Here is a 19,804-nt window from a genome sequence, read left to right as displayed (position 1 = left end):
GCCGAGCTCCTCTTCCAATTTGAGTTGTGCGTATTCTTGTTTATTCCACAAATGAAAGGACGTAAAGTACTTTGCGACCTCCAAACGGCAGATGGTTTTCTTTAAGAACCTTTTTGTCGTCAGAAACTTACCCGCAGGGCTTACAAAAAGTTCTTCAATTCATAATTGGCGTTCTTAATGGAACTCCCAGCACATACGACTAACGATGGACGGCGCATAGCACAATTATCAGTGAAAGATAATAAAGCTGGCGCACTGGTCGGCCTATTACCAGCAAAGCGTGCCTATTTAAATATTATGCCACTCACTTAACTAAGAGACTTATTTTTCACAGTTTAACTTTTTAAACACAACAAAGTTTGTCTTATTCAGGTGCCTTCCATGTTCTCGCCCTGCATGAGCTAGAACCCGAATGAAATGTTTAAGAGCTCTACAATATGAGAGATTAGAATGTCTCTCGGGGTTAGAACTTCAGACTCATTGGAATCAGTGGGGCGCTTCGAACGACTCCTATTCTGGCGCTCAACGCAATGTTAAATGTGGTACCCGTAGACTTTGCAGGCAGAATTACCGCTACACGTACCGCAATCAGACTGATGGGCTCGGGCTATAAGCATCTTAGAAACTTCGAGTTCATCCCCCTGCCTACGGATCAATGTATACCCCCGCTTAGTCCAACCGGAACCTTCTCCACTCATATTCCATCAAGGGAAGAGTGGACGGGGGGCTACACTTGGGGACAGGGCCTGGTTAACTTGTTCACGGATGGATCGAAGTTGGAAGGAAAGGTTGGCGGAGGAGTTTTCTACGAGGTGCTCCCCATCAGACTCAAAATCAGGTTACCGGACCACTGCAGTGTGTTCAAGGCAAAGTTAGCCGCAATCAAGGAGGCAGCTAATTGGCTGCTCACATGCGTACTAACAGTAAAGAAAGTTAATATTTTCTCCGACCGTCAAGCGGCAATAAGGGCCCATAAGGAATAAGGGTGCATTCGAAACTTGGCAGGGAATGCCTGACCTCACTTTCGACTGCGTCCAAATTCTTTGACATAAGCCTCATCTGGGTTCCTGGTCACAGCGACATTGCGGGAAACTGTGAGGTGGATGAGCTGGCCAGACAAGGGGGAGAGAATTGGGATCCCTCTGACTAGCTGCGGTCTGCTGCTGGAAAGATGGGCATCGCGCCAACCCAGCGAGCGTTGTCCTTCTGGCCATGTGTGGAGCGGGAGCGCTCAGGGGAGCTTCTGAGGTTGACAAAATATCAGCTCTCGAATCTTGTGGGTTTTCTCATAGATCACTATGCGCGAGGAATGCATGCTGTGAGACTTGGAACTAACTCGAGTCCTTTCTGCGCTGGATGTATAGAGGATGAGGTGGAATCATCTCAGCACCTTCTCCTTAGCTGCCCTGCTCCGGCAGGGCTAAGATCCAGGCAACTTGGCTCTCACTTCTTGGCCCTCTACTTCTACTTAGATTCGCAAAAGACGCAGGCTTATTACAAGAAGCCTACAACAAGGAAAAGTGAGAGACAAGCTCCATCCGGTACCTCTAAGGACCAATAGGTCAATGTGATGGCTTTCAGTCAGCCAGGTCAACCTAACCTAACCTAGATTCCAGGACATTGTGCTGTTACAGGGAACGAGTTGTCAGATAAACTGGCTAATGAAGGCTCTGCAAGCACACCACTGGGTCCTGAACCCTTTCTAGGTGTCAATTCTGCATTGATTCAACAATGGTCTGAGTTGGGCTCCTGCAGAGTAGCCAAGTCCTTTGAGAAAGAATCAAACAGAAAAATAGCGACCTTTCTCTTAAAACTTAGTAGGAAGGGCCTGAGAGTATGGAAGGGTGTAATCTTAGTGCACAACGCCTGTAGTCAGCATATGGCTAGGAAGGAAATAATTGGCAACCAAACATGTCTATCCTATTGTGAGAATGAAGACACTGCAGAGCCTTTTCTCTGTAGCTCTCCGGCATTTTCTAGAATCAGGCTTAGGCTGTTGGGCTGCGATGTATGTACTGAGTATGGATAAAGTTCAGACTCATCCTCTTCCGGATCTCTTAAGACTCATCAATTCTTGAATCCAAAAGATTCGCGGAAGTGTGACCTCAAACCAAATTTTTCAGTCTTACCATCCCTATTTTATCTATCCTGTCTAACTATTTCTTCCACTGTAATCTATCCGGGTGTAGCACAATGGACTTCCTGACTGAGAGCTTGAACTTGTCCAACCCCCACTATTAACTCGGAAAATAATTAAAAAATTAACACAATCTAGTCTGATTCAGTACCAGCAACGATGATAGCAACCATAAAAAAGGCATTGAAGTAATTTTTATGTACTCGTATTTTTGAAGTAAATGGACTGAGTAAATAGAAAAAGTGGTCCCGTAATTGAGTCGTAAATATTGTAGGTACTATAACTGGATGTGTAATTGTACATTTATGTACATACATACATATGTACATGCATACAGACATATGCTGATGATGGGAATAGTTACTAATTTGGGTTGCTACGTGAGCCCAACGCACAGATGAGTAATCGATGGCTTCCCATCGGGCAGTCAATAAGCCGCAGCAGAGATATCACTACAACTACATATGTACATATATGACTGTTATATACACACATACACAACTGTATGCACTTACATATATATATAGTATGTGCGTGTGTGCATGCGAGCAGACGTGAGATGCGAAGTTGGCCGCTGATGCAGATAATAATTGAAGTTCACATGTACGCGCAAGCACATTTGTGTATGTGTGTATGTATGCATGCGGATATAGAATTTTTGTACAACAACACACACACGTATTTATGTTCTTACATTCATGCCCGCTAGTCACGCATCGGCGAACTTCACGTATATGCGCCAATTAAAATGCACACACAAAGCAACAAATAAGCACAAGCAAAAAACAAACAACAAAACGCATGGCGAAAATGTAGGTTGATATTTGTATTGGTAGATATGAGTGGATATGTAGCTGGGCCATTGAGGCGCAAGATATGAATAAATATGATTTCTGTATGTAGTACAAAAAAAATAAAAAATAATAAATTATATGTATTAAATAAAAAAAATATTCAGTGTAAAAATAAAAAAAATATTCCGTGTAAAAATAAAAACAAAATTCAGCGTAAAAATTCCAAACAAAATGAGTCACACGCAAACGTAGCAAGCAGATCCAAAGTGGAGTTACTGCTATGGCTTTTTGTAAAAATTTTTTTTTAATTTTTTTATATTTTTTTTTTTTGTGATTTCAAATTTGTTATTGTTGCCACAATCGCTATGGCAAGTTGTCGCAGGCACGCAAAAGTCACTCACATTTTCAACTTATCGCCAAGATTCACACCTTCGTAGTTGAAAAAGTAAGTAATAAAAGCGAAATATTTTAAATTAAAAAAACAAAACAAGGAGAAGAAAAAATAAGGCCCACCTCTACGCCTTAAACGGGTAGACGAGTTTGCTGTGTGACTTGCTGCCACATGTTCGTCAAAGTTCGCATAATCCGTTAAGTAAATACGCCACATAATCAAAACAAATACCAAAGTACGTAAGACAGCTGAATATGGCGCACTGCAGTCAAGTGGCGCGATAGCGCAGGAGGTTATGCTCGAATGACAGTAATAACGTCAGCCATGGCGTCTGTGTTGTACAACAACTGTACAAAAACTATGAAGCATTGGAAAAACTTTTCACTATCGGGTGTCAACTTTGATTGCTCGACTCATCAACGCCATGTCATTCAACCAATAGACCTACAGCGCGGCTCAACTACAGTTTCGTTTCACATTAATAGCAACGCTTTATGAAAGTGAATTACTGATGGCTTGCTAAAGAATGTTTTCGTTTTGCAATAAGATGAGGGTGATGCAAAAAAGTATCTGAAAATGAGAACTATATTGGCGTTGTCAGCGCAAATCTAAAATAATGCTTGTAAATGAGTAATTTTTTAGAAGAACGCTTAAATATTTTCTGACTGAAAAAGTTTTTTTACACTATACAAATTTAAAACTTTCCAATCTGGTATGCTCATTAAGATTATTTATCGCACAAAAATCAAATGGGTTAACGCAACCAACGCAAGACAAGTCTTGTCGAGGCCCTATGGTCCCGAGAGGAGTTAACAAGGAAAAACAAAATCAAAAAAATTGGTCAAAAAATCCGAGCGTGATATTTTTTCTTTATACAAGGTGGCGCATTGTTTATTTCATTGTATCGCTGGAAAATATGTTTCACAAAATGTGACCTTAACAGGTGAAAACCCCCTTTAACAGGTGAAGAAAAGAGGTCTTTAAGCAATCAAGTAACTACAAGGTGGCGCAAAATACAATCATCGAATCATCCAATTTCCTTATTATTTTTAATAACTTTTTTGCTAAACATAAAAAAATTGATTTTGATGGGAATCTTTATTGTGACCTTTACGCACTCCACTGTCTGTCTGTTTGTATACTTCAGCTGTCTATTTCACAAGTGTCAAATATGATTGACGTACAATGCCATTTGCAAAAACTAAAAAACTTCTGATGAGGTGATTAATTTTGCGCCACCTTGTATGTATACATTTTTTTAATTTGTGATTAACTTTTCAACTTAATTTTTTAACCTCCGTTGGACATCTCTTTTAAAACCTTCAGTTGGGTACCCGTTGAGGCGCAAATTAATTAATCCAATTTTTTGTATACTATTTTTTCCTAAATAAAAAAATGATTTTGAGGGATGGGAATCTTTATTTTCACCTTTGCCAGGTGGCGCAAATCTAATTATCCAATTTTTTTTGTACTATTTTTTTCCAAATAAAAAAAATGATTTTGAGTCTTGTAAAGGTCAGAATAAAGACTCCCATTTTGACCTTTACAAGGTGGTGCAAATTTAAAAATCCAATTTTTTTTGTAAAAATTTGTTTCCAAATAAAATGGGAATGATGGGAATCTTTATTTTGACCTTAACGCACTCCACTGTCTGTCTGCTTGTATACTTCAGCTGTGTATTTTCCAAGCGTCAAATATGATTGACGTACAACGCCATTTGCAAAAACTAAAAAACTTCCAATTAGGTGATTAATTTTACGACACCTTGTATGTATATGTTTTATTAATTTGTGATTCACTTTTCAACTTAATTTTTAAACCTCCGTTGGACTTCTCTTTTAAAACCTTCAGTTGGGTACCCGGTAAGATGATTAATTTTGCGCCACCTTGTATGTAAATATTTTATTAATATGTGATTAACTTTTGAACTTAATTTTTAAACCTCCGTTGGACGCCTTTTTTAAAACATTCGGTTGGGCGCCCCGGTCTGGCCTTCTTTTCGTCCTGTTCGAGGATCGTTTTTGAAAGGTTATATCCATAAAACAATGGAAAATAAAATTTTAGGAAGCCACCTGGAAGCTCAAGTTGTTAGCTATAATAGAAATATGATAAATTCTTGTCAGAGGTCAATCTGGCAAAGTGGAAAGGTTAGTCTGGCCAGACCCGGTTGGCCAACGGAGGGTTAAAAATAATATTTTTTTATGGCTGGCGATAAATGTTAAAAATTTAAAAAAAAAGAGGTCGTCTGTAAAGTCGGTTTACTGACGATAGTTTAACGTGATAACGTCATAAGAAAATACTGATTGAATGGTTGCATTTTTCAAAAGAAAATTTTAATTTTATTTGTTTGATAAATATTTTGTATGGATATAGAGAATGAGTTAACATTAACATAACATAACATAACATAACACAACATAACACAACATAACATAACATAACATAACATAACATAACATAACATAACATAACATAACATAACATAACATAACATAACATAACATAACATAACATAACATAACATAACATAACATAACATAACATAACATAACATAACATAACATAACATAACATAACATAACATAACATAACATAACATAACATAACATAACATAACATAACATAACATAACAAAAATTACCCCGTATTAAAGCACTTATCAACAGCTTTCATTTAATACCCATATTGTACATACACAACCAAAGGTTACCCGGGTCCACGTTTTGACCTATACCTCGAGACCCCAGTCACGGAGCGGCATGAAAAATATACTAAAGCATTCACCAACAGCTTTCATTTGATACACATATTGTACATACACGTCCGAAGGTTACCCGGGTCCACGTTTTGACCTATATCTTGAGACCCTATCTACCAATAGGTATTCAAACTATACGGAAATAATCTTCAATACCTACTTAACAATGTGTGTAAGTTTGGTTTAATTCGGTTCAAAGACACGGCGGGTCCACGTTTTGGCATATATTTCGAGACCCTAGTCATCAATAGGTATGAAAATTACCCCGTATTAAAGCACTTATCAACAGTTTTCATTTGATACCCATATTGTACATACACAGCCAAAGGTTACCCGGGTCCACGTTTTGACCTATATCTCGAGCCCTATTTCCAAAATAAAATATAATCCATGGTACTCGTGGAGGATGTAGCTTTCGAATGGTGAAAGAATTTGCAGTTCATTCAATGCAATGAGCAAGGTAACTACATATGAGCAAGGTAACACTAATGAGCAAGGTAACACTAATGAGCAAGGTAACACTAAAGAGCAAGGTAACACTAAAGAGCAAGGTAACACTAATATGAGCAAGGTAACACTAATGAGCAAGGTAACACTAAAGAGCAAGGTAACACTAAAGAGCAAGGTAACACTAATATGAGCAAGGTAACACTAATGAGCAAGGTAACACTAATGAGCAAGGTAACACTAAAGAGCAAGGTAACACTAAAGAGCAAGGTAACACTAATATGAGCAAGGTAACACTAATGAGCAAGGTAACACTAATATGAGTAAGGTAACGTGGGTTCGTGCGTGCAGCCTGTTAAATCGAATTATAAGACGTTATCACGTCAATATTTTGTTTTGATCATGTGCTAGTTTTAATTCAATTTATATTACATTTATTTTTTATTATTATTATTTTTGTTATGTTTTCAAACAATTATTTTTTCTATTGTCATTTTTGTTAACATTTTACCTAACCTAACTTTTCACGTGTGTTTCTATCTCTGACTATTTTGAAACACTCTTCTCAGTTCTCCCCTATATCTGATCTAGAATTACATAATGGTAAAGCTATGCTCTTTTTCCACTTCACTCTGTGTAATCTTACATTCCATAATTCTTCTGCGTGATAAAAATGCCAAGTTTAGGAGTGATAGGTAGAGTGACTAGAGTTCTGCTGACCATCTCTATAAACTTCTATTTTAAAAAGCTGAAAAATTTAATATTGCGTATCAAAATCAAATGGTCGTCTATGTAAACTGGGCTTAAGGTTGAAGTTGGCAAACTCCATTCAAAGCAGTTCTATCGCGATAATTTAAAATAGTTTCAAATTTGTCCATTATCAGGCGCTTAACGGACAAGTGTAAACGTTTTTAATTCATAATTATTTAAAAAATTAAAAAAAAAAAATTGCCAGCTCTTTTAATATGAACAAAACTGTAGAAATGCACATGTTTGTATACTCGTACAAGTAGTCCAATAAGCGCAGCTTTACCAGCCCGCGAACGGTGTCAACAAAGAAATAACTATCCACTTGTGTGTTGTTGGTGTTGGTTGTTAGCGTGGTTCGAGTGAATTCCTTTCAATTTGCATTTATTTATAAAAAACAATAACATATATGACTTATGTACGTCTCTTGCCATGCTAGTATTCATAGATATTAAACGAGAGTGAGGGCGACTCACTGGCTTAGAGACACTTGCCACTTGCCACTTGCATACCAGAATCATGTCACTGAGCTAGTGATTGAATTTATTTTTCGCTAAGTGCAAATATATGTACATATCTGTATATGTGTGATTAGAAGTGTATATAATACATATGAACAAATAAATAAGAGTAAATATTTATCATAGCTTCCATACCCAGTGTTGGAAAAGCTGCTTCTTGAAGGCGATTACCTGCCACGATTGATTGTGCAATTCTCTTATTATTAAAAGTTTGAACAAAGAGCACAAAAAATTGGATTTCTTATTTAAAGAATGCGTCAAAATTTTGCAACAATACTAAGAACCGCTCAAATCAAACGAAAAATTTGTATTAAAGCTTGACTTATGTAGGGTGAACTTCTTGCTTATGAGGGAACTTCTGGTCGGCATTTACTGAGTTGACGAAAAGTATTTTATTGCTTTCAATGCTTTTTTATGAATTGTGGATGTAAAGGGTTTTCCAATAAGAGGAAGGTATGCCGTTAATAGTGAAAAATAACATCAGATAAATGACCACCGCGACCACGCTTACAGGACAATATCCTTTTCATAAAATTTTCCATAACCGAATTGAAAAGTGGCTGCCCTATGTCCTCAATAGCCTCACGAATTCCATCTTTGAGGTCTTCAATTGACCCTGGGCTGTTGGCGTAGACCTTCTGTTTCACGTGGCCCCAAAGAAAAAAGTCACAAGGTGTTAAATCACAAGATCTCGGTGGCCAATTGTGATCACCTCTTCGAGAGATAACACGGTCCGGAAACTTTTCCCGTAAAAGGTCAATGGTTTCGTTGCTTGTGCGGCCGAAAATGTCCACTTTGGGGTTTTCGGAATTACTGATTACGTATCTTAATACGGACTCCTCTCTAGTGAGAATCTTCTTCTCCAAGATTGGCGTGATAACCGCTTAAGCGGCTTTGGCCGTTTCTTTCTCGTGCTAACCGGTGCCATTTTGACACACCAAGTCAAGTCCTCCAAATCTCCACCTGATCTTTCCAACCCAAAAGAGGTCTTCCTCTTCCTGTATCCATTCGGATGACAGGTCCTAGTAAACGGAGTCGCTGGATCTTTCTTCTCTGCACTATACATACTTATGTACCATATGATCTAGTAAAGCTTATTAATCGTTCCATATTGTATCGTCTGCGATACACATTCTGGGGTTTACTGTTCCGTAGTTTATATGGAGGCACGGCAGTACCACCATGGTGCTGAGCCGTTTTCCGCCTAGTGCAGGACATTTACAATGAATGTGTTCTGAATTTTCAGTGTCCATTTTTTTTGTGGCTTGTAAAGTAACCAGTTCAAAATCTGAAATGACCGATAGAATTTTGCCAGTGTTCAACGAACTCCTTCTCCTCACACCTCTTGAAAAGCTCGTTGATGTAGCCCTTTGCAAGTCCGCAGAAAGATTAAGGACTAATTAGGGGTATTTTCCCCCTTCCTTAGCTAGATGGTCCGCCATTTAATTTCCGTCGTGTCCAAGAACCCAACCCAATAATAATGTGTTGAAGTTCCCAGATGAGAATAGTGGTAATGAAAGCGTGCTGCAGACAAGGAATATCAGAACTGGAATTTCCGGGAAAGAATGTGACGAAACTTTTTAGAAAAGTTAAAAATGACATTACTTATGGCCACATCGCCACAATTTAATTACCCTTTGCTTAGTTATGATGGATGATAGCATACATCTTGATCAAAAAGTTCCCGGAACAACTTCAGGTGACGCTCTTAGTCAAGTGATTTCAGTTCTGTTTTTTTTTTTGTCAGGTTGCCAGACCAATGGTGCGAAAACCTTAGGAATGTTAGGAAATTTTTTCGGTAATAATGCTCTTTAAGAAAGCCGTCGTTTTATAGTGGCATAAACGCTTCAGAAGAGATCGTTAGTTCATCGAGACGAACGAGCTTCGTCGCATGTCGTCGACATAGAAAATTTATGAAAACATGAATAAAGTAAAAAACAAGTTGATCAATAACTGAAATCAACCATTTGAGAGCTGGTAGAGGACTTTAACATTACTTGTGGATTGGTTAAGGAAATTATGGTTAATAGTTTGAATTTGCGCCGTGTTGCTGTAAAGTTGGTCCCAAAGGACCTGAATTTCACGCAAAAAAAAGACAGCGTTCATATCACCAGACACATGATTTCCAAGGCTGAATCCGAACCAACATTCTTAAAACGCATCACTACTGGACACGAGACGTGGGTTCATGAACACGACACGCAGTGCAGACATTAGTCGAGTGATTGGAGAGCTTCGAATGAACCAAGACTAAAAAAACCACGACGATTTCAGTCAAACAAGGAAGCGATACTCGTGTTTATGGATTATATTGGTATTCTACACCACCAGAAAGTCAGGCAGTTAAGATGGACGATGGTGTTATTTGGGGCATTATGAGACATTTACATAAAGCAATTCGCCAAAAAAGAAAGATTTTGTGGAAAACAGCTCATGAATTTCGCATCTTGACAACACGTCGTCGCACAGTTGACCAAAAACGAAACAAATACCAACCAAAAGCCATCGAATTAAGCTGTTATGGCTCCCTGCATTTGTTTATTTATTTTGTTTAATCGAGCCAAAAAACAACGCGAACGCGGGAACGCGTTTTAACTGCCGAAGGAAGTAATGGAAAAATCAAAAACGGTCAGAGTCGAAAATATAGTTCCAGAAATGTTTCAAGAGCTGGATCAAGCGCTGACATTTGGAGTTGATGGTTGTTTCCAGCTGGCGCCGGTTAGTACGAGGAAAAAACGATTAGCGCGCTTTGTTAAACTCGGTCAAAATCTCTTACATGATTATCGCGCCAATCAAGAAGAAGAAGAATATCACTTTTGATGATTTTTCCTAATATATTCCGGGAACTTTTTTAACAAAGTGGTATTGTATGTTAATATATATAAACTCCAATTATTAAAAAAAAAGAAATTAGTTTAATAGAATAATAATGAATATTTTTTGCCTACCTACACAAGTTGTCACACTCATCATAAGGATCAGTCGCTCACAACACAGTGATTAATATTGACTAAATAATAAATATAACTCATTTGAATTTAAAGTTTTATGCGATGATTTAAATTGCTTTAATGACCTCGCCGTGGAATATGCCATATAAATATGCACGTGTGAGAGCCGCACAGCTGTTTGTTTCATTATATTTTCTGCCAGCAACTTTTCACAATGCAACACACACAAATATGCATGGATCTGTGTACACCTTCTGTTAAAAAGCATTCCAACATACATATGGACAAGTGCATATATCACATGTTTGTTAATTTTCAAGGCCTCAAGGGCTGTCGTTGCAATTTTATGTGTGGAGGTATATGTATTTTAGAAGGCATTGCAAAATTTAAATATAAAATTTTTATTTCGTGTTGAGAAAAGCAAAAGTCTCATGTATTGTAAAAAGGGACTAAATTGAGCTGAGTCGAATTACGAAAAAAGTTGGTGCTAACTCTTAAAAATGGCCCGATTGCGACTAAAGTTGCACAGCAGTAGCACTGCAATGCTCGATTTCAAGTACTTTTCGCACAGAAGTGCACAGATAATGCGATCCATTGATTCACAACATTCCAACGTGAGTTATTGCACTGCCATAGAAGCGGGTTAAACTGTAAGCAGAAGCAACAAAAGCAGCAAACAATCTAAGAAAAATGCGCAAATAGAATACAATAGCCAATTGGAAAAATACAGTAGATGCGCATTTAAAAACACCTACACTTCGTATGCGAGTATTTGGCGCTGCATCATAAATATTTTAGCTGCATATTTACTTTCATTCCACTGGTATTTGTAAATCACAATTTTAACGAGAAGTCAGTGACGCCCATGGCGTGCATGCCCTCACCAGGCAGATGTACATACTAGCATTTTAGATTCCTTGCTGTTTTTTTAAGATGTAAGTTTATATTAAAAAAATTTATATCTTTCATAGCTATAGAATATAAGTATGTGGGTGGGTGTGTGTTTTTTTTTTAATTTTTTTTTTTAGTTTCTACTATTTTTTTGTGTAAAGGGCGATATGAAATCCCTGCAGTTAAACATATTAGTTGTGAACTGCCTTCTTACCAGTTTGCTTTGCAGCTAAAGTGGTTCATCTTTTATCTCTTTTCAATGCTAGCAACGGGTATTTTTAACATGGCGATGTATTAGGAAATTCTAATAGCCAGCCACTGCATCAGCATTATATCAGCTTTATATTATATATTAACGAACTATTTTAAAAAAGACAAAAATGGACTAGTCCAATTTGTGTCGAAAGTCACCAGTTTGGGATGAGTTGCAAAAAGAAATACAAATTAGATTACGTATGATTTTTTTTTGTTTTTTTTTTTTAATAAAGTATCACAAATTTTTTTTTCGATTATTAGTCCGGGAGCCAGGGGTCATTTTGACCTCATCATTTCATGCCCACTGATTTTAATACTGCAGGCAGACGCAATCCAATGGATGACGAAACCAACTGTCAGCTGGTCCAGTAGCGGTGGGTACGTGCGTGGGATGCTGCGAAACGTGTCGATAAAAATTTGTAACAACTCATTTAATACCGTGTTTTCCTCCCTCCACCGAGCAGCTGACTACTTTTTTTTATTCTACTAAATGTCAACAATACATGAAAAAAATTTCAGCCGGTATAAAATGAGTTCGTAGAAATTTTTTTTCGACACGTTTCGTACCCTCCCACAATCACTCCCACCGCGGGTGCGCCAACTGACGTTCACTTTCGTTATTCATGAAAGCTAAGTCACAAGTATAGAAGTCAAGAATTTAATGGTATAAAAACGCAGTCCAAAATCGACCCCTGGCTCCCGGACTATATGGGCATTCAAATTTATATATTATATGTACATTAGGGCGGGTAAACTTGTATGGAACTATTTTTTTAACATCGTTCCTACCAGATTCGGATTCTATATAAAATTATAAGAAAAAAATCTCTAATGTCAATTTCGAAATTTTAAGAGAAGCTCAAAAAGTATTTGTTCTTCTTAAAACTGTCATCCATTCTCAAAGAGTCGGGGAAAAGAAGCACAAAGAAAAATACACTTGTGCTCACAACATTTAGCCACTTAAACTTTTACAATATTGGAATGATTTTTGGCGTAATTTGACTTGGAACTGTACTTCTCTGTACCGTTACTACGGTACTTCTTTATTTTTCGTTACAGTGTTATTTTTTTGGATTGAGTTAATTTTTTTTTAATCCCTGGTTTGATATTACTTTTAGTGCATTTCGTTTTCATGTTTCAATGAAATTTCTTTCGATTTTTTTTGTTTTTGTTTTTTATCTTTTAAATTTGACTTGGATTTTAAACTGATTTTAACCTGAAACTTTTCTTATATTGACGATTTTTTTTAATACATTTCAGTTTATTTACATATCAGTGTATTGATTTTTCTCTTTTTATATTGATTTATTTTTATTGCATCCGATAGGTCTATGCGACCTTTTTAACGAGGAGCCATTTTGTGACTGACTTCGTAGTAATCAAAGGTAACTTTTTTAAAAATTTCAGGGCTCGAAAATGACCTTAGAGCTACGCTGTAGTGGACTTTTTTTCTTACCTCCTTTTTTTATAGGAACGACGTCGAGAAAAAATTGGCTCACCCTAATGTGCACACGTATGGTAATTAAAAATTTTATTTATTTTCAAACTTAATGAAAACACTTTCCAATAAAGTAATTAAACACAACTAACAAACACCGAATTGATGAGCTCACAGCTGACTAGCGGAAATTGCGAATCACAAACTGGAAAGGCGTAGCAGAGGGTCGATTGAAGTGGCGAGGCGTAGTTGCAGAAGCAATGGACTGCAGAAAACTGTAGTGCTAATGATGATGAGCATTGCTATTTAAAGAACTTTTGACAGTAACAACAACAAACAAATGGTACTTTTGCAAGTGGTACAATTCAAGACACTTTGAAACTAGTTAGCGCATGGCTCCTACCATTAAGCAGAGCTTCATGAACTACTTTAGAATCTTTGCTGCAGAAATTGGCGCTACACTGCAGGGACACCACCAAACTGCATCTACACGTACGACCTGCCACTTGCCAGCGAATTGACTTGCAGTTGCCGCATTGCAGCCTTCCACACATACACACACACACAAACCGAAAAATTTTAAAATAAATAAAATAAAAAACCTTTTTTTGGTGGCATCTTATCGCAAAAGATAGCAATCCAACGCCTGTGGACAGCAAAAAGGTAATGTTGGTTTTTTGGGTTTACAAACACAAGCAAAATGCAAGAGCAGCACGTAACCCGCTGTGCATTGGGTTTCAAAATATGTAAAAGTAAATAATAAATAAGTTGACTTCATTGCTGTTACAGTTTATCAACCTTAATTACAGGCTGGCTGGCAGACTATTCTGTGAAAAATGGTAAGTGCAAGCCGAGAGCTGGCATAAAAAATGCATCCCCACTACGTTCGTGTGTATACAGGTACACACACATACATAGGTATGTATGAACAAAATTATGTGATTCGCCTTGCGGTAAACATCCGCGTGTTCACTTTTTCCTCTTACCACTCATCATCATCGTCATCGATTATGACAGGAAGCGTAAACAACACGTCCTTAACTAATCAAATATCAGTTCCAGCAGTTGTCCTATTTGTTGACTTACGAATTTAAAAACGAAAAAAAAAGATTTTCAGCACTTCTGCAATTTTTCGTTTATCTACACAGTCGCGTTTTGTTTGCATACAAATAGAAAACCTTAACAGGAAACAGGATGGAAAATGATTCTAAGCGAAGAAGATTACCCAGTCTTTGCAAAACAGACATAAGAGAAGAAGGACTTGCACACTCCGGAAGCAAAATATTGGTTAAAAACACTTAGGCGCCCAGATGGTGAAAAATCATTCTTTATACAGGGTGCATCCCTGTTAAGTTAGGTTGTACAATATTCTAATTTTTCTTTTCAGAGTAAATATGTTTTGAATATAAAATTTTAGTGGCTATCCGCGAATTTTGCAGCTAAACAGCTAACATTTTATAAAGGGTCTTTCAAAAGTGACGCCTAGATGTTCTCTCTTAACTCCTGTCCTTTTTGATGGCTCATAGAGCCTCTACAAAACGCTTCCAACGGTCACGATCCTTCGCAATCACTTTGACTTGAATTCGTCTTTGAATTCCCTACAGCTTTAAGTTCCTTTTCGGGAATTTTCTAAGTTATCCACTTCCACTGCTTTCCAGTTTATTAACGTTCACAAAAACCGGATCTACTGCGTCCGGCTAAATGGTTAACAATCCGGAGGTAGTTAAATCGTAGTTAAATCAAAGTGATATATTTTTAATATAGAAATCATCCCTCGAATGGAATAATGGCAAGCCATTGCCTGCATTACCCCCTGCCCACTATGTTAAAAATCTTAGAAAAATTACAAAAAAGCAAACACTCACCTCTTCACACTGCGGCACCGTTTCATATTTTCTGCCTCCTTTACACTGTCCCAGGAATCGCCCACGCCCAGCGATGACATTTCATCCAAACGTTCCTCATCTTCCAAACCCGAATCCTCCAAACTAATGTGACAGCTAGTCATGGTCACTTCTTTACCATTATCGCCCACCTCAATCCAATCGGAAGTGCGTATGCGTGCCGAGCGTTCAGTGCCGTATGGCGAGGAGTCCGACGAGCAGCCAGAAGGACAACGCTTCCTAGGTGTACCGACACCATTCAATGTAGTGTTGCGAATATTCTTCTGCAATTCGTCTTCATCGCCATCTTCTGTGTCCTCCACATTATCGGCATCGACATCTTCCGTGTCGGGATCTTGATCCTCTATTGAATTGCGGCGTTGGCGTGCATTATTATTGTAGGTTTTGATGAGGCCACTGTTCGAGGAGTTATTTGTTATATTATTTGATGATACTTTCGTTGTTGCTACTGACGTTGTTGTTGTTGTGTTATTGATGTTCGTTGCTGTTGTGATCTTAGTAATCGGCTCGGATACTGGACTACTTAGTGGCGTCTGCGCTTTTTTAATCGATTTAGGTGTCTCTGCACTAGTCAGGTTCTCCATGGAACTACTTCTGCCACGCATTGCTGCCAATTCGGATATGAGTATCTCATGGAAAGCTGTCTTTTTCTCGCTCGTTGATTGGAGTAAATTTTTTACTTGACCCACCGTCGAAGCCTGAGCGCTATCATTCGTATTAATATTTATGCGCGTGCAATTGTTAGCCGTCTCACCGGTTGTGACGACAGTTACCGAAGCGCCGCCCGCATTGGGGTGCTGCGCAGCCAACTCCTGTGCCAACAGCGCCTGATGTTGCAGAGCAGGCTCGTGTTTCGTGATTATAGGCGACTCGTGACCATGACGCTGCTGACTTACTATAATTTCCGAGAACAAACGTTCGGCCGCATTCTTCAAATTATTCTTCAACTCAGCTGTTCGACCGCCAAGAAACGTGTTGGCCACGCCTGCCGTATTGATCGTAGTGATATTGGCACGTGATGTGAAATTGTCGAGTGTAGTTTTCGAACGACGGAAAATGCCGCCACCCGACGAGTTCGATTGTGCACCATTTGCGGAGGACGAATCATCCAAGTCCATTGTGGCAACAGGTACCTTAACAATTTTACGTGGACGTGGCAATGGCTGCACAGAAGTGGGTAATTGATCGAGCTGTATCTTGCCGACACGCTCGAAATCCGCGCGACCCAAGCTCAGACGTGTATCCTTGAGATTGCACGCCTGCGACTGCGATTTCGGCGAGCCGCTACCCATAGAGTGATGACGACTGAGATTGACGACGCTTGACGCGGTTTGGACGATAACAACATTGTCACTTGCATTAGACACAGCTTTTGCACTCACTAAGCTGCTTGTTGCTGTTGCTGCTGCTGGTGGTGGCGGAGGACTTTTGCCGGTCACACTACTAACAGGCACTTTGCTGATGACGACACCACCATCTTTCTCGAGCACAGTGTTCACATCACATTGGACGGTTGTTGTTTTGTTTTTCATTGTCGGTATATCGGGGGCTTTGCGTAGCTTCAACGGTGGCTTGAGACCGATATTCGTAGCCGACCTTGTAGTAGGCGCAGTAACCGCAGTGGACGATACGGTTTCCGGACGTTTGGGTGCACTCATTGAGGGTGACTTGTAGATAACTGTACGACCGCCAGCTCCGGCTCCAACTGAGCTCAATGATGGCTTCTTCTGTATGATCGGATGTTGTGAATTGTTGTGCTGCTCAACACTCACGTGGCCATTCAAAGACGAACGCATAGCAGAACTGGTTGATGTTGGTGATGGGATTGCTGTTGCTGTTGTTGTTGTTGTTGCACTACGACTCTGTATTGCCGCAGCATTCATAACTGATTCGCCGTTGCGTTGTGTTTTCAATAAACCCGCTGCTGCGTGTGCTGTTGCATGCGATGGCCTCGGTGGAACGGGCGGTCCAGCTTTTTTCAACGGCATTGCCGGCACCGTTGCAGACATCACTTTTGTTGGTGTAGCAGTAGTTGGTGGTATTGTGGCCGTAAGTGCTGTTGGCGTTGCCATAGCTGGTTTTGCTTAGTTGTCGTCTCCTTTGCTGCGCCTAAGTCTAGTTGTTGCTGTTGTTGTTGTTGTAGCAGCTTACTAAGTCTAGTCGTACTAGCCGCTAGTATTTAGTAGCAATGCTTTATTGCTCGTAAATTTATATGTGTATGTATATGTTTGTAAATGTGTGTCTGTATGTGTGTGAATTAATGTTTATGTTAGCTGCTCAGTTGTTCTGACTCTGGCTGTCGGTTGTTGGTTGCTGGTTGTTGGTTGTTGGTTGTCGTTCGACACAATATCCAACCGAAAACCTGTATTTGTAGGTCACTTTTTGTTTGCGGTCCGTTGTCGTAGCTGCACTTTTAGTGGCACTAAACTTGTTTCCCACCGCACTATCAGCTCACCGCCGCTCTCACGCGCATAGCCTTTTGGTCAGTTGATTTAAAAATTTACTATGGCTGCATACGCGTCACACCTTATGCTACTTACATACATACAAGCATGCAGACATACAAACATACATTTGCAATAGTAGCGAACGTCAGCATTAGCACCTTTGCCTCTGTCAAGCGAACTAGTTTGCAGATTCTTGTCTACTCCGCAGGCGTTCCAGACTTTTGCTTTATATTTTATTTGATGCACTAATATACATACATACATACATGCATATACGTATGTGCATATGTTGTTTGCCTTCTTCTAACCGTTGCACGACGATGCGCGCTTCAAGTATGTAATATCGGAGGCTGAGAGTCTGTATCTAAATTTGAATGTAGGTTAGTTGGGTACTTTGTCGGTCACTTTTCGCGCTTTATTAGCTCTACATACACATACATATATCTATATAATGTACGATATATAGAGAGTGACAACTAACTGCCCGTCGCGATTCACTGAGTCTACTAGGCTGCTGCGCCTCTGCACTCGTTTTCTCATCAACTGTACATATAAAATGTTGGCGTTAAAAAGAAAAGTTTGCTACATTTTGCACACTCGCTGCACTTAGCGATTCAAATATCGATTTGGGATACCACTCGTAGGCACATACAACGGCTACCGATTTACTACGACCGCGTTCACAGTCCAAAGGATGGTAAGAGTATTTTTATTATTAATTTTTTTTTTTCGTTTTTTGGGGTTTACTTGGTTTTACTTTTCTCGCTCGCGTATTTCCACACTTTGCACGTTGCGCATTGCGCTTTGTAACTCGTAAAACACAAACAAAAACGCGATTCACACACACGCGTTACACTCATGCGGCCATGCGCTTAGTGGGGTGGGTAGGCAGGCATAGTTATTAGCACACGCGCAGGCGTACCAACGACCAGCACCCGATTTAATATGAAATAAATAGCAATCGCAAGAAAAACAAAAACAGTTCACAAATACTGCACACTGCCGTCGTTGCGCGAGTTGTTTGTGGGCAATGAAATAGCACTTTAGTTCGGACGTTGTCGTCGTCACTGCACCTGGATCGTTAGAGTGTTGGTGTTATTATTGTTGGCACGCTGTTATTCGGAGAGTTTTTTGAGTGTATTTGTTGATTGTTGGAATTGTTATTATTTTAAATGTATGCATATGCACATTTGTTGGTGTTGCTTTGAATTTTGTCTATTTTTAAAAACGTAGATATGTGTGCTTTATTTATTTACGGTTTGGGTGTCAGTGAAAGGTTTTCGATTTCTTGCTTTGTTTTATAGATTTTTATAATTTACTTGAATACATTTAAGTCTCTTTTTCACCTTTCCTTTTCACCACTTTGGTTATATATATGTGCATATGAGTATATACATACATACATGCATGCATACATATATTAATGCTGCAGTTTTTAGTGCAGAAATTTTTTGAATGTTTTTCTGCTTATTGCACTCATTTGGAGCATTCGTTAAATAGCACTAAATATGAAATTGGATTGTTAGATAGTTTGCATACACAAGTATGCACTTACATACATACATGCACACATACATATGTGCAAACCTCTAAACTTTTTGCCTCGAAAGCAATGTGTTTAAATTTGTAGTTGTCTACTGTGCTTTAAGGCTGCATTTAAATTATGCTCTTTAAATTGCCAGTCACTCTATCAGTTATTTGAACCATCTCAAACTAAAATTTGCATAGATTTATGTTACCTTCTCCTCTTTTCCTGTTTTTTCGCTCTTTCCCCTTCGCCATTGGTATCAAGATGAACGATTTTGGTTTCTCATCCAAATTACCCCTCTCATGAGCAATCATAAAGCTCAGAATAGCCTTACCTAGCATATGTTTATATGGAAAATAAACGGAAGCAAAAAAACATCATTGCACCGAAAGCACAAATTACCCCAGCGAAGCAGGTTATTAAATATATTGGCTAAATTGAAATTATTTTTTTTTTAATTTTCCGGCAAATTACAATATTACATTTTTGTATTTTCGCCATTATACTGTTATTGCCTACGAAAATTACTAACTGTATGCATAAATAGAGATAGACATATTCAAAGATGTTAATCGTCATGGTTAATTTTAGTCAT

The 19,804-nt window shown here is 38.7% G+C and overlaps 1 protein-coding gene across 4 annotated transcripts in view; it reads right to left on the bottom strand.

Moving 5' to 3' along the window:
• Nucleotides 1-6,731: 6,731 nt before the first annotated feature.
• LOC128855665 (uncharacterized) overlaps nucleotides 6,732-19,804 on the bottom strand; it is a 29,284-nt gene continuing 16,211 nt past the window's right edge. For 2 of the 4 annotated variants that reach the window (XM_054090752.1, XM_054090753.1), the window contains exon 2: nucleotides 6,732-19,183. In XM_054090752.1, coding sequence (XP_053946727.1) covers nucleotides 15,192-17,306 — 2,115 coding nt within the window. In that variant the 5' untranslated portion in view covers nucleotides 17,307-19,183 and the 3' untranslated portion in view covers nucleotides 6,732-15,191. The remainder of the gene's footprint in view (nucleotides 19,184-19,804) is intronic. The other 2 variants (XM_054090754.1, XM_054090755.1) reach the window with 1 other exon arrangement.

The sequence above is a fragment of the Anastrepha ludens genome, chromosome 2, assembly GCF_028408465.1.
Source record: "Anastrepha ludens isolate Willacy chromosome 2, idAnaLude1.1, whole genome shotgun sequence".
Classification (NCBI taxonomy): Eukaryota; Metazoa; Arthropoda; class Insecta; order Diptera; family Tephritidae; genus Anastrepha; species Anastrepha ludens.
Note: the sequence above shows the minus strand (reverse complement) of the source record. Positions and strands in the feature narration are given on the sequence as shown.